This window comes from Myxine glutinosa, chromosome 5 (assembly GCF_964187855.1).
Source record: "Myxine glutinosa chromosome 5, kmMyxGlut1.1, whole genome shotgun sequence".
Taxonomy (NCBI): Eukaryota; Metazoa; Chordata; class Myxini; order Myxiniformes; family Myxinidae; genus Myxine; species Myxine glutinosa.
In genome coordinates this window covers 52,246,984-52,262,083 of record NC_136265.1, presented here as the reverse complement: position 1 = coordinate 52,262,083, position 15,100 = coordinate 52,246,984, and the positions used below count along the sequence as shown (strand labels likewise).

Genomic DNA, 15,100 nt, shown 5'->3' with positions numbered 1-15,100 from the left:
TATTTTTATAAAGTATGGGCCCTGACTACTTCACACACCAAAAATACCCAGAATCCCCTTGGGGATTCAAGTGCAGGTGATACAACGTCACATGTTCAAATGACGTCATCAAGATGGCCTCCATTTTTATTAACTTTTTGTATTTTATTTTTACATTGAGGGTCCCTGTGTCCTGATCTGTAATAAAATTATACTAGCATCTGATTTAAATATTCTATTTAATAATATTAATATTTAACTAGCCGAAACCCATGGAACATCCACGGAAGGGAGGATGTGGTGTATGGATGGAGTGTACCATTATGGATGGCATAGGGGATTTGCTTGTCCGAGTAAGAGTTAGGAAGAAAGATGAGAATGAAGAGTGCGTATATGAACAACGATCGCCGACACCGGCACAAATGCATGCTCTGGATTGTCCACTCAGTGGACGGCTTGCTTTCACCTTCGCCTGTCCAATCAGCGGACGGCTTGCTTCGCCTTCGCCCAGCAGACGCCAATACGATGGCGTCGTAAGATGGCGTCGTATCGGCAGTTAATCGGATGCTTTTGGGCCCCAACGTCGGCTAATTCAGATTTTTCGAGTATGGCTGTACGTGATAAACAAAGAGCGTGGTTCGTAGATCGTAAATCCATTAGTGCCGTGGGCATCGGGTCACTGGGTGCGGCGTAAAAGGGATAACAAAGTCGAGTCCTTACGCGATTATTATTTTAAATAATATTTAAAAATAATATTATTAACTAGCTGAAACCCGTGGAACATCCACGGAAGGGAGGATGTGGTGTATGGATAGAGTGTACCATTATGGATGGTGTCGTGAAAATCAAGCTCAGACACGACTTGACCTCTGGGTAGCTTTAATATCATTTAGATCTGAAGTACATCCTGTAAAAAATACATTCATGCAACAGGCATTAAAATCAGAGTATTTCATGAGCAATGGTCGATTCAATATGGCAATGGTCCAATAGAGAGGACAGTCAGCGCAGCATTTAGGGGCGTACATACCATTCAAACTACAGGACTATGTCACAGTGAGTTCCGCTGGAGTGTCCGTGCGCCCCGGTTGTCCCGGGTCTTATAGACGCCCCTTTTGAAGCGAGCACACCCTGGGTTCACCTTGGTATAATTTCACTACATTCTCCCCGCCGTTAGAACTATACTGCCGCTCGGCAGGTTGCAAGCAAGCATCAGCAATAATCGAATGGGTCACGTCAATCCACGTCAGTCGGTCCACCCGTAGCGGTCGGGGCGGCGAACTTCCCTGCCAGTTCGTGTTCGGAATCTACTGGGCACGGCGTCCCCAAGCCCGGAGTCCCCCGCATCGGAATAGCCGCCGGAGGTGGGAGTCGGAGGGGGCGCCCCAGCGCCTTCGGGCACGGGAGTGGGGAACGACGGAAGTAACGGTGGTAGTTCCATAGGGGAAGCTTCGGTAGAGTCCATAGACTCGTAGACGGGTTCGTCGATATCCCTGTCGTCGTCCCCACATGGGGCGAGATGGCGTACGGAGACAGTAGACTCGCGGCCATCCGCCGTTAACACGCGAGCATGCTCGGGATTAGCCTGGAGGACCTGCACCTTGTCAACAAGGGGGTCGTACTTGCTAGCGCGAACCGCTCGTTTGAGATAGGCGGGCCCCGGTTCAGCGAGCCAGCTGGGTAAAGATTGGATCCTGCCGGAGCTTCTAGGGTGGTGGAACAGTCGTTCGTGAGGAGTCTGGTTGGTGGCAGTACATAGGAGAGCCCGGATCGAGTTTAGAGCGGCAGGTAGCGACCACGCCCATTTATCGAGGCCTCGGCCAAGGGTCCGGAGGCTTAGCATGACGGCCCTCCATATAATCCCATTAAAGCGTTCGATCTGCCCATTCGCTTGGGGCCGGTACGGGGTGGTGTAGCTCGAAGCGACATTATGCTGGAGCAAGTAGCCCCTCACCTCCTGGGACAGGAACACCGCACCCCGATTGGTATGCACGTAGGCCGGATACCCGAACATAGAAAACAAATTCTGCAGGCACCGAATAACCGTGGCAGCCGACATATCCCCGCACGTGTAAGCAAAGGGGAATCGTGAATACTCATCGACAATAGTGAGCAGATAGCGAGAGTTGCTCGACATTGGCAGCGGCCCTTTGAAGTCCATCGCCAAGCGCTCCCACGGTCTAGTAGCCCTAACGAGTGTCCCCATAGGAGGGTTATAAAAACGCGGTTTGAGTTCCGCACAGATCGCGCAATCACAGCAGATGCGGCGGATGTCCTCAATCGAGTACGGCAGATTGCCCTCGCGCACAAAATGCGCGAAGCGCGTTACCCCGGGATGACACATAGTGCCGTGCAAAGTGCGCAGCCCCTCCAAAGTTACAACCCCCGCGCAAGTGGCCGGCCTCGATAAGGCGTCAGCGACCAGGTTATCCTTCCCCGGGCGGTATTTGATGGTGTAGCAGAAGTCGGCGAGTTCGATACGCCAACGGGTGATTTTCTCATTCTTAATGCGCTGAGCATGTAAGGTGTCGTACATAAACGCAACGCTCTGTTGGTCCGTGACGATTTGGAAACACCGCCCAAGCAGATACGGCCGCCATCGCCGAATTGATTCGACGATCGCGTACGCTTCCTTTTCGACAGACGAATGCCTCCGCTCGGCGGAGGTGAGAGTCCGCGAGAAGAAAGCCACAGGGCGGCCCCCTTGGGAGAGAGTCGCCGCTATCGCATGATCTGAGGCATCACTCTCCAAAATGAAAGAGGCACTCTCGTCAATCGTCGCGACAGCGGCGCCAGCGATGTCGACCTTAAGGCCCTCGAAGGCCGCCAGGGCGGCCGGGCCCATGGGGAAAGTGTCGCAGGCCACGAGGGGGCGGAGCTTCGCGGAGAAATTTTGCACCCACTTTGAATAGTGGGCGAACAGCCCTAGAGCGCGTTGCAGCGAAGCCCGATCGCTAGGCGGAGCCATATCGAGCAAAGGGCGCAGACGCTCCTTATCCGGAGAGACGGAGCCATGGGTCACGGTGTACCCCAAAAGGTCTACCGTGCGTAGAGAGTATCGACACTTAGCCGCATTCATGGTTAGGCGATATTTCCGCGCGACCTCGAGGAAGCATTTCAGATTAGCGTCGTGATGCTCCTGGTCATACCCACAAACCGTAAGATTGTCCAGATAGACAAAGACATCGGTCAAATTCTCCTTCGCAACGAGGTCATCCATAGCCCTCTGAAAACAAGCGACTCCGTTAGTTACCCCAAAGGGGAGTCGCGTGAACGGGTACAACCGCTGACCCGATTCAAAGGCTGTAAAGACGCGATCAGCCCTAGAGATGGGGACTTGATGATACGCACTACGCAGATCGAGAGTGCTATAAACGGAATACAGGGCCACCTGGCGTCCAGGGCGTCCATCCCCGGTAAGGGGTAGGCATCCAGCTGTGTAAAACGATTAATCGTCTGCGAATAGTCGATTACCATGCGCCGGCGGTGGGCCTCACTCCGCACCACTAAGACTTGGGCCCGCCACGGTGACCTACTGTGTTCTATAATACCGTCCTTTAAGAGCAGGGCCGTTTCTTCCGCAATGAATTGCGCGTCCGCGCTTTGACGGCTACAGGGGTACAATCAGTGGTCAGGTTGGGGAACAGTGAGAGAGGCTCCATGTCCATTTGAGCAAGGGCGCACACAGCGAGCGTGTCCGGCCCACCGAAGTCTATTTCCAAACGTCCATGCCGCTTAAGGAAATCAAGTCCTAACAGATTTCTTGGGTGCAGCTCCTGCGCGTAGCGATCGATCGATTCCGATGGTTGTTGTCGCCGCTGGGAGAGTTGATGCCGGCCGTGCACGGCACTCCGTTTCTTTATGTATCGTCGCTTTAGCTCAGCCAGAGCCGTAGCGTACGTCTCAAACCGAGCAATGCTCCGGTAAACGGTGTGATGGACCTTCGACTGTAACACGGACAGCTTCACCGCGGCGGTGGGCTCTGCTTCATGAGCGGCGAAGTAATTCTCCAGCGTTTTGAGCCAGTGTGTGAACTCCGATGCTGATCCCTCAGCTTGAGAGTCGGCTCCGAGAATCGGTACCACGATCATCTTGTGGTCAGCCATTCCGGCGATCTAAATGATATTAAATGTCGTGAAAATCAAGCTCAGACACGACTTGACCTCTGGGTAGGTTTAATATCATTTAGATCTGAAGTACATCCTGTAAAAAATACATTCATGCAACAGGCATTAAAATCAGAGTATTTCATGAGCAATGGTCGATTCAATATGGCAATGGTCCAATAGAGAGGACAGTCAGCGCAGCATTTAGGGGCGTACATACCATTCAAACTACAGGACTATGTCACAGTGAGTTCCGCTGGAGTGTCCGTGCGCCCCGGTTGTCCCGGGTCTTATAGACGCCCCTTTTGAAGCGAGCACACCCTGGGTTCACCTTGGTATAATTTCACTACAGATGGCATAGGGGATTTGCTTGTCTGAGTAAGAGTTAGGAAGAAAGATGAGAATGAAGAGTGCGTATATGAACAACGATCGCCGACACCGGCACAAATGCATGCTCTGGATTGTCCACTCAGTGGACGGCTTGCTTCGCCTTCGCCCAGCGGACGCCAATACGATGGCGTCGTAAGATGGCATCGTATCGGCAGTTAATCGGATGCTTTTGTGCCCCAACGTCGGCTAATTCAGATTTTTCGAGTATGGCTGTACGTGATAAACAAAGAGCGTGGTTCGTAGATCGTAAATCCATTAGTGCCGTGGGCATCGGGTCACTGGGTGCGCCGTAAAAGGGATAACAAAGTCGAGTCCTTACACTATTATTATATAGATTATATTTAATAATATTTAAAATAATATTTAAATAATATTTGAATAATAAATTAATTTAAATGCATGCATTACAAATGCATGCATGCATGCAATGCATTTAAATGCATTTAAATTAATTTAATAATTTAATTTAAATATTTCAATAATATTTAAATAATATTTAAATTAAACGCAGCTAATGCATTAAGATCAATTTCTTGGGTGTTAGTGTATTCCGTTGTTGGTTGTAATTTTTCTATGTCTCTGCGAATAATACTAACTGCACGGTGAAGTATTTGGGAATCATTTTTGTAATCAGAACCATTGTTGTAAGCACATTCTCATGAACTTCTGCTGGCTTCATATTCGCTGCTGTAAGTTTTATTCCTTTCTTTTTATTCTCTGGTTCTCCACAAATGAAAGTGTTCATCCCAGGAAAAGGCTGATGTTTTTTCTGACAGTAAAACTACTATATAAACGGTTAGGTACCACGTCACTGACGTCAGCACCTGTACACAATGCCAAACTTTACAATTTTGGCAGCCATTTTGATGACGTCATTTAAGCATGTTCCCCCAGAGGTATTCTGGGTATTTTTGGTTTGTGAACTTGTCAAGGCCCCTACTTTATAAAAACACCAAAAGTAGCTGGTAGGAAGCTAGTTGCCAGTTCCGCCATTTTTAAGGCACTTTTTGACAATAATCTGCAGCCCTATTTGGTTGAGATGTAAAAATTGCCTTGGTCACATTTTGCGATGGAAGCAAAGGGGAAGATGATATTGGTCCCTTGGATGAAAGATGAAGGTGAATATAAAAAGCTGATAATGAGTGCTGTTTACGGAGAAGGGCGGCACCTCCAGTCACCATGAACCTGCCTTCGGGAGGAGTTTCCTGGGAAACCACGCTCTTCCTTCGGCTCTTGCAACAGCTTCGATTCCTGGCTTTTCAGGTGGAAGGCACCGATTACAAGTTTGGTATCATTTTGTAATGACGACCGATACCTTCAATCATTCGCACCTCTAAAATCCAAGCTTTCTGTTGATTTCACGTTTCCTGGAACGAGATCCCTGTAAATGGAATCTGCCGCTGCTATGCATTCCCAACCTCGTTGCTTCAACCCTCCTTACGGAGGTTCCAGAATGCATTGTTCAGGAATTTCACCAAACGTGGCATTCCCAAGTCGGATGGAATAGTTTTATCAAATATCTCATGAAATATGGATTTTTCTCAACAAAATCTTTGTCAAAGATTCCAAAAGTTTTCCATATGAAATATATGGAGAGGCCCTTCCTGCTCTTTCTTTATTTGCCATTTTTAACAGTCTCCTTTCTGGCGGGCCTCATAGCATTGGTGCTCAGGTTTTGAAAAGGAGTTCGACCGAATTGTCTGCTTTTCTGAACTCTTTCCAATGTAGCCTGAAGTATGCGACGTCTTTCCCTTTCAGCTCAACTCGTGGATAACCACGTGTATTTCCATGTTTTTTCGACCCAAAGAGGACTTGCTTCTCCTGTTGACTTGGCAATAGGCAAATACAGTATAATAAAGCTTTCTCTGGCTTCTTGACGTTCCGTGTCACTCCTGACTGTTGTCACTAGGTGTCCTACCTTCATTGGTGGACTGGCACTCAAACCAAATGCCGAAGATACCTTTTGGCTAGAAAGAGTTATTGCAGATTTCAATTTGAGTTCTCCAGCATTTACCAATTTATCGTTCCTCGGGAGAAATACTGCCGTGGATTAAAAAGAAGCAACTTCTGTATTTAATCCCCAAGGCTCAGCTGGGTGGAGGTGTGACTACCTGGACACTCATTTCGCCCTTATTGGGGTTTGTCAATGCGGGCTCTGCCTAACCCGAAATGAGATTGATTTTGTCATTATGTTTAGAGCTCTTATTTAATTATTTATTTTATTCTTGCTAAACAGGGTTGAGGCTCATGAAATAGCAACAATATGGAGGACAAATACTGACTGACATGGGGGTGGTGAGAAACGAGCAGTCATAGAACGAGCAGCAGTTGACAGAGAGGGAAACCTGAAATTAAGAGTCGTGTTCATGGAGAATGCTTGCGGGGGTACTAAAGATTGAGTCAGTTGCAGGTGGAATGATGGTGTGTTGCCTCTTTGAAGTCCTAGAGTGTGGTTATAATGAGTGGTGGTTATTCAGTGTCCTGTACTGTAGAGTAGAGCAGACAGGAGTGTCAAGCCTGGATTTTAGAAAAGTAACGAGGAGTGGGTTATTCAAAGGATATGTGCATCCGAGTGGGGCTGGGTGGGACAGAGGCCTGCATGAGCAGTGAGTGTGTGACCAGAAAGAGACTAAAAATGGAGAGGTTACAAAGCTTCTGCATGGAGACAGCAGTAGGCCTTGTGTTGTGTATTATTAGTGGGGTGGGATTGTGGGAGAGGGAGGTGGGTGTGGGAGGAGCAGGAACATATCCAAGGTTGAGTGATTGAGACAGTATCTAAACCGATGTTCAGTCTACATTATGAATGAAACTGGCGATCTCAGTGTAGTTGATTGAATTGGTCTTTGGACTCTGGGAATGACGTTAGACTGTCCTCAAATCAGCCGAAGATGAGGACAAGCTGAGGAGAGCAAACAGTGGGGATGCTTCTTCCAACAGGACTTGAGAAATGGGTACCGAAGTCAACTGGGCCAATTCCAGATGTAGTATAGAGAATGGCCAAGTATTTTATCTTCTCAGATTAGAAAAGTCAGTGTCCAGGAGGAATTTGGCATGTGAGAGGGAAGGTGTTGACAGACGGATGAGGTGGGTACATAAGCTTTGGGAGCAAACACTCAGTTCCGACATTCCGCCTTGTCTCGAGCAAAGTATGTGGTGAAGAACGGCAGCAAATCCTAGAGACGGACTTAAGAAGCACCAACTTGTTTTTGAAGAGGCAAGTTGGAGAACTCGGCCTTGATATTGGCCTGACACCGTTTTCTGGCTTACGTCAGGACGTGCATTTGTGGGTCTTGAAGAGCAACCAGGGCTTTCCCTCATTGGCACGAGCCTTCTCTGTTGAGAGGGAAGGCTGCTGAGGAAGCCCTTACCTGTACCAGGGCCATAAGCATGGATAGTATGGATGAATGCGGACACGATCAGACGAACCTGTGATCACGTGTTGGCTGACGGATTTGTATGATTTGAAGGAAGTGTAGGCATCTATCACTGGTTTTGTAGGTGAGACATCATCCTTTGATTTGTTTGTTGCACCATTAAGGCCATGTGTCGGCCACCACGACAAGGCCACTGTATGTACCATATTTTTGATTGGGCCTTATTTTTCCCCTGCAGATACCGGTTGACGTGAATACCACTTGCCTTGCCGTTCCACTCGAATGATAGGATTGTTCCTGCTGTGTGTGTGTGTGTTTGCCTTGAGGATGTCTTGGTGCCTCCCACAGACGGAACAGCAAATTGAGGGCATCCCGCCGTAGCTTGCCGTCACAGGACAGTCCCAGAGGCGCGCGGATGCCTCAGATGGTGAGTCCATAGCCCACGGACTTCAGATTCTGTTTGCTTGCTTTATCCGATGTATTTTGTTGGAAGGTAAAAACATTAGGAGTTTCTGAATGAAACTCTTTTAATTTCTATTTCTCTGCTGTCCGTTGTCTTTTCTAGAGTGCTAGCTTCAGTTGTGCAGATGGACTACGCCCACACTTCGTCGGTCCATCGTCGAGAGTGGAGCATTCAAACATCGTCGCGGAAAGCCCAAAGAAATCTCCTTTCGTGCTGGAAAATGGAGTGGGTGCATCGTGTGAAGCGGACAATGGAGACGGCCCTCCGCCAATAGCCGGTGATAAATGGCTTATTAACGAAGACATCCTGCAAAGTCCTTCAGGCGAGGCTCATGTGCCGTTTGTGTGCATTGATGAAAATGAAGCAAAGCCTGCATGCGGCTTGGCAAGCGGGACGGAGGCCGGTGGTGATGCTAATTTCAGACCTGAAGCCCCTCACTCTCAACGAGCTGCGGGTGGTCTCAGCATCACCGAAGAATTCATCGATGATGATCCAGCGGACGTTTCATTTTACGGCGGTTGCCTGTCTCTCGACACGGCACCCAATGATGCCACAAATGCCGATGGATCGTTTTTCTCGGGTGACGACGACATGGCCGTGCAAACACTGCACATTGAGCAAAAGGCTTCAAATGACGATGACGCCGCTGGTGCGATCACCTCGCTGGATGCCTCGCCATCCGGCAGTCTAGTAGCATCGACACCCAATGCGGCGCGTGTTAGCGACCGAAGCCAGAGCGATGTTTCTCCCGTCGTCGATGGACGACAACAAAATGGACAAAGTTATGGGCATAGCGATTCATCCTCCTCTAGCCTGTCCGGTTCACCTGAAGGTGGGTCGGAGGGCCTTGAAGGTGGCCTAGTCATCGGCAATCCTTTTGCCTTCTCGGATGTGTCGCCCACAAAACCGGGCTGCTGTGACACTAACCAATCCCTTTATGGCCTTGCTGGAAGCATGGAATGGTCGGAAAGTTTTTAGCTATTTTCACAATGTTGGCCTCGTGCTTTTTTTTTTTGTCTTTGTCGAGCCACTCGTTCTGTGTTGTTGGTCCGCGACGTGGAATTGTCACATGTGCCAATGTTTCGGTGATACAACAGTGTTGGTGTTTGCCCGACGACGACACCAGACTTTCCATTTTGACTTTACGGGTCTGGTCATCGTGACTCCGGCTTTGTCACGGACAGGTTCCGATGTCTTAAAAAAAAAAAAATCCTACGACCAAAGTCATCATAAATTATGTTTTGATTTATTTTATTTTCTATTAATAATGATCAATCTGGGTGTGAAAGTTCACAAACCGTGGCCGCACATAACTGCTTGCAGTCGTGGTATCTGTCGGTGCACGGAGACAGAGTTTGTTTGCCTCCGTGGGCGACTCGCAGACGCACCACGTTGCTAGTGCACCGGTGAATGGCAAACTTGACCTTTCAACCTCCATTTGTTCCTGCTTTATTAAAAGGTTTTGCGGGAAAACATGCATGAATGCTTTTTCCACCGAGACTGCAATCGTGTTCCTCTAATGCCTGGCGGCCTTGCATGGAGTCTTTCAGTTGTTTTTACCTATGGTACGACGAGGTTTCCTGTACTGCTGGGATTGTGCTTCCTCTGGTTTCTTTTAATCTTCTCTCTGCAATGTAACATACCGCGGTAGTGAGGGCTTCCCCGAGCTTTTGCCGCACCCGGTTTTTATGACCTGCACCCCATTTTCAGGGCCCACACTCCATTTTCATGGCCCATGCTCCATTGTCCTGGCCCGTGCTACATTTTCTTAGCCTGCCCTACATTTTCATGGCCCATGCTCCATTGTCCTGGCCCGCGCTACATTTTCAGGGCCTGCCCTGCATTTTCATGGCCCATGCTCCATTGTCCTGGCCCGTGCTACATTTTCTTAGCCTGCCCTACATCTTCATGGCCCATGCTCCATTGTCCTGGCCCGCGCTACATTTTCAGGGCCCGCACTCCATTTTCATGGCCGATGCTCCATTGTCCTGGCCCGTGCTACATTTTCTTAGCCTGCCCTACATTTTCCTGGCCCGCGCTACATTTTCAGGACCCGCACTCCATTTTCATGGCCCATGCTCCATTGTCCTGGCCCACGCTACATTTTCTTAGCCTGCCCTGCATTTTCATAGCCCATGCTCCATTGTCCAGGCCCGCGCTGCATTTTCTTAGCCTGCCCTACATTTTCATGGCCCATGCTCCATTGTACTGGCCCGCGCTACATTTTGTTAGCCTGCCCTACATTTTCATGGCCCATGCTTCATTGTCCTGGCCCGCACTACATTTTCTTAGGCTGCCCAACATTTTCATGGTCCATGCTCCATTGTCCTGGCCCGCGCTACATTTTCTTAGCCTGCCCTACATTTTCATGGCCCATACTCCATTGTCCTGGCCCGCGCTACATTTTCTTAGCCTGCCCTACATTTTCATGGCCCATGCTCCATTGTCCTGGCCCGCGCTACCTTTCCTTGGCCCGCCCTACATTTTCATGGCCCATGCTCCGTTGTCCTGGCCCGCGCTACATTTTCCTGGCCCGCGCTACATTTTCCTGGCCTGCCCTACATTTTCATGACCCGGGCTGCATTTCCATGGCCCCACGCTCCATTTTCATGACCCGGGCTGCATTTTCTTGGCCCGGGCTGCATTTTCTTGGCCCGCGCTGCATTTTCTTGCCTTTTGACGATTGTTCTGCCAAACTCCTCTTGATGGTGGTCATGTTGTGTGTCCTTAACTTTCACTTGTCTTTGTAGTTCTTATGCCGACTGGATTGAGGAAGCGAGTCGCAAGAGTGCATTTCCTGTATTTTGGACCGTTACCTTAAATGTACTTCATTTTTCATGGCAGTATGTTGGAAAAATAAATAAAAGGCCAAAACTGTTTCCAAAGTGGATCACTTGTTAAATAATTATTTCTGTGGATTGTCGACTCAAAGTTTGTAGCTCATTCGCCACGTGATCTTTGTTTAAGGTTAAGACCTCTGATGTTGAACGGTGAAATTATTCGGATCGAAGGTCTGCTCGCTTCTTCATCCGTCGAGGACTGTGTTGATGTCCAGAGGAAAATGCACCAAGGGCAAGTGGGCAGACTGACCCATTCGTTGCGGACACATTTGAAGACATGGCTTGTAATGTTGGAAATTGGGTTTTCCAAAAGTGTTCACCTTTCAGCCTCTAAGGGGCACCTGTATCTATGGACCTTGGCCTTTCCTCGCTCTGCATGGCTTGTGGCCTGCATTAGGGAGTGGTGAGCTCTAACTACCCACAAACCCATTGTTTTTATTCCTTCACTAACCAGGCTGTTTGTGTCGATTAACCGCATGCAAACTCTTGCCCTGCTTCATGAATTTCGTGTTCCTAATTCCTTTCAAGGAGGAAAGGTATTTATCACCTGATAAGTTTGTCCATATTTGTTTTGTCAGAAGATGTGAAGATACCAGGGGTTGATGGGTTTGAAAGATAAATAAATCGTTTAATGTTTTGTTTCCAGGTTTACCTTGCTTGACAAGATTAATAGTCCGCGTATGACCCTTGGAAGCAAAACGGTTAACTTGGAAACGATCCGTCGGTCCATCGGATCTTTTCAAACCGAAATAACTCATTGATTTAAGAATCGACTTGGCGGAATAGCTCGGAGGTAGCAAATTCGACTCTACGTTGTCTCGTCTCAGTTCATGGAATAAGATAAAACTCTTAAACTGTACCGGTAATCCAATTGCTTTTAAGCTGGACCTTGCGTCGAACAGCATTGCCACCCTATAAAGAGTGACACGAGGCCCTCTCGACTATATCGGTGCACTCATTGGTTGATAACAAAATGCCCTCCGTACTATTCAAAAACAATGGGCCATTGGGAACCGATACCCTGATCAAATCTCAAATCCCTACCTCTTGATTCTCCTTCGAAACATGACCTACCATAGCTGAGCTCAATGGTGCCAAACAAGGGTTAGAGAGCGAGAACCAACATGCAGGTTTTCATTCGCATGAAGGGAGCTGTAATATCATTGATCTGTAGATTAATGATTGATTTCTTGTCGAGGAGGAGGAACATCACGTCTACATGCACACTCATACGTACACACACACACATACACACACACACACACACACACACACACACACACACACACACACACACATATATATATATATATCACTCTTGGTAAAGGAGGTTTGTCTGTTAGTGTGATATGAACTTTGACAAGGATGGATACTTCTTGTACCATTTGCTTCCTGGGAGGTGGGGGGTAGGGGTAGAAAATGAGGTGTGTGTTGTAACCAGGAAGGTAATAGAAAACCCCACCCAGGATACTCCTTGCAAAGAAAAAGCTTAGGTGGGTGCTGAACCTGCGTTCAGGCAGAACACTGTGTTCAACTCTGTTTGCCTCAAATGCTTGTGTCCCAAACCCATCTCTGTCTGTACCCACCCTTACCCAGTCGTACCCAGGTGCTCCTGGACTCTGAGTCCGTCTCTCCTGACAAGGCGGATAAGTTTTTGTCAAACCCCGACTCTGATTCTGCAACTGGACCAGACGGCATCAGCCGAGGGTCCGAAAATCCTGCTGTGCCGCTCTATCTGACCCTCTCTCTGTTCTCTTCACCCTCTCTTTTGATCAAGGTCATCTGCCATCTGCTTGGAAATCAGCCAACATTACCGCTTTACACAAAAAGGTGCAAAAACAGATCCTTGCAACTACAGACCAATGAGCCTGCTCCCAATAATCAGCAAGGTCATGGAATCCATCATTGCTTCGGATATGAAATCCTTCCTCTTCTCCAATGGCTTGATCTCGGATCATCAATTTGGATTCAGACCAGGTCACTCTACTCTGGACATGCTGCTTCTGCTGTCTCAACAATGAATGGAGGTCCTCAACGCCAAACAGGAAATCAGAGCTGTCTCCCTTGACATATCTCATGCCTTCGTTACGATCTGGCACTGAGCCCTGCTCACCAAACTCTCTTCCTATGGTATCCATGGAAACCTCCATGCATGGATTGCAGACTTCCTCTCTGGTCATCGTCAACGTGTGGTCCTGAATGGAATTCTCTCATCTCCCCCTTCCTGTGCAGGCTGGAGTTCCTCAAGGCAGTGTTCTGGGCACTGTGGTTTTTCTGGTCTTCATGAATGATCTCTCCAACTCTCTGGAAAATCCTATCTATCTCTTTGCTGATGAGTCCACTCTCTGCCGCTCCATATCTCAACCCTCAGATCGGCAGTCCGCAGCCTCCTCACTCTCTGCAGACCTGGTCACTATCTCAAACTGGTCAAACAAGTGGAACATGTCTTTCAATCCTGACAAATCTCACACTCTCTCTTTGTCTCTCCGAAAAGACCGTCTGGACAACCCTCCCATGTACTTTCTGAGCAATCTTCTCGAAGAAGTTCTGTCACTCAAGCTTTTGGGTCTCAATATCTGCCATGATCTTTCCTGGGAAAACCACATTTCCAAGCCTGCCTTCAAAGCCAGTCGCCGTCTGGGCATCCTCCGTCGTGCAAAGTCCTTTCTGGGCACACCTGAGCTCTTTACCACATACAAGGCTTTCATCCACAGCTCAATGGAATACTGCTCTCCTCTTTGGGCTGGTGCTCCTGCCTCACACCTAGCTCGTCTTCACACTGTTGAAACCAAAGCATTCAGACTCATTGGAATCTCCCGTAATGAAGCTGGTTTTGAGGGCCTTTCTCTCTCTCTCTCACCGCAGGCAGGTTGGTGGTCTTTTGGTCTTCTACCGACTCCTCTCCGGCCTAGCACCCCCTGCTCTGTCTGCGCTCTGCCCCCCAAATATTCCTACAGGACGCACAAGATCTGCCAGCAACCCTCTTCTGGTGAAACTGCCAAAATCAAGGCTCTCTGCTCACCTTCACTCTTTCATTCCTCTTTTCTCCCGCCTCTGGAACAAACTCCCACACTCTCTTCAATCCCTCTCCTCCCTCCAGGTCTTTAAAACAGCTGTTCACCACCATCTCTTATCTTCCCCCATCCAAAACCTTGATCTTTTCTACCCCCGTTAAAACACCCCAAATCCACTTCTTTCAATCACCAACTTTTCCTGAAATTCCTGAAAGTGTCCATTTGCTTTATATCGTGTACCCCTCCTCTCTCAACCCTCCCCCTTCCACAGATCTACCGACGTCCTTGTTCTCTACTGTTGTGCTTGTGTGCTTCCCTCTCTCTCCCCCTGTTGTCTCCCGTTCCCTTCATTGTATGTTTTATGTGTCTGTGCATGTTTTCATGTTCAATGTGTTAGCGCTTACACGAGCCTCGGTTCTGTTTCCAAAAAAAAAAAGATACATATATATATGCATATATGTATGTATATTTATATGCATACACTCACGCACACACACACACACACACACACACACACACACACACACACACACACACACACACACACACACACACACACACACACATCATATATCTATCTATAATTCCAGTAATCTCTGTGTGTATGTTTGTATGTTTGTATGTTTGTATGTCTGTGACCGCTGTTTCTCGACAACCACGGGTCCGATATACTTGAAACTTGCCAGGTATATTGCTGGGGACCCGAGGATGTGCCTTTTCAAGGTTTGAAATTAATCGGACAAGTAGTTACCGAGCTATGGCGATTTAGCCGTTCGCCGTTCGCTTTGGCGTTGCGAATGGACCAAACCATTTCATGTAAATAGAGGGGGGGGGGGTTCTGTGGTCGTTGCGAATGGACCAAACCATTTCATGTAAATAGAGGGGGGGGATTGTCACTGTACTCGCAAGCCGTTCGCCGTTCGCTTTGGCGTTG

At 48.4% G+C, this 15,100-nt stretch overlaps 1 protein-coding gene across 5 annotated transcripts in view; it reads left to right on the top strand.

Annotated features, from left to right (window-relative positions):
- Positions 1–15,100, top strand: part of LOC137427524 (FERM, ARHGEF and pleckstrin domain-containing protein 1-like) — a 99,170-nt gene that overhangs the window by 54,686 nt on the left and 29,384 nt on the right. For 4 of the 5 annotated variants that reach the window (XM_078778050.1, XM_078778052.1, XM_078778051.1 and 1 more), the window contains 2 exons: positions 8,198–8,276; positions 8,415–9,144. In XM_078778050.1, the coding sequence (XP_078634176.1) occupies positions 8,198–8,276; positions 8,415–9,144 (809 nt within the window). The remainder of the gene's footprint in view (positions 1–8,197; positions 8,277–8,414; positions 9,145–15,100) is intronic. The other variant, XM_078778054.1, reaches the window with a different exon arrangement.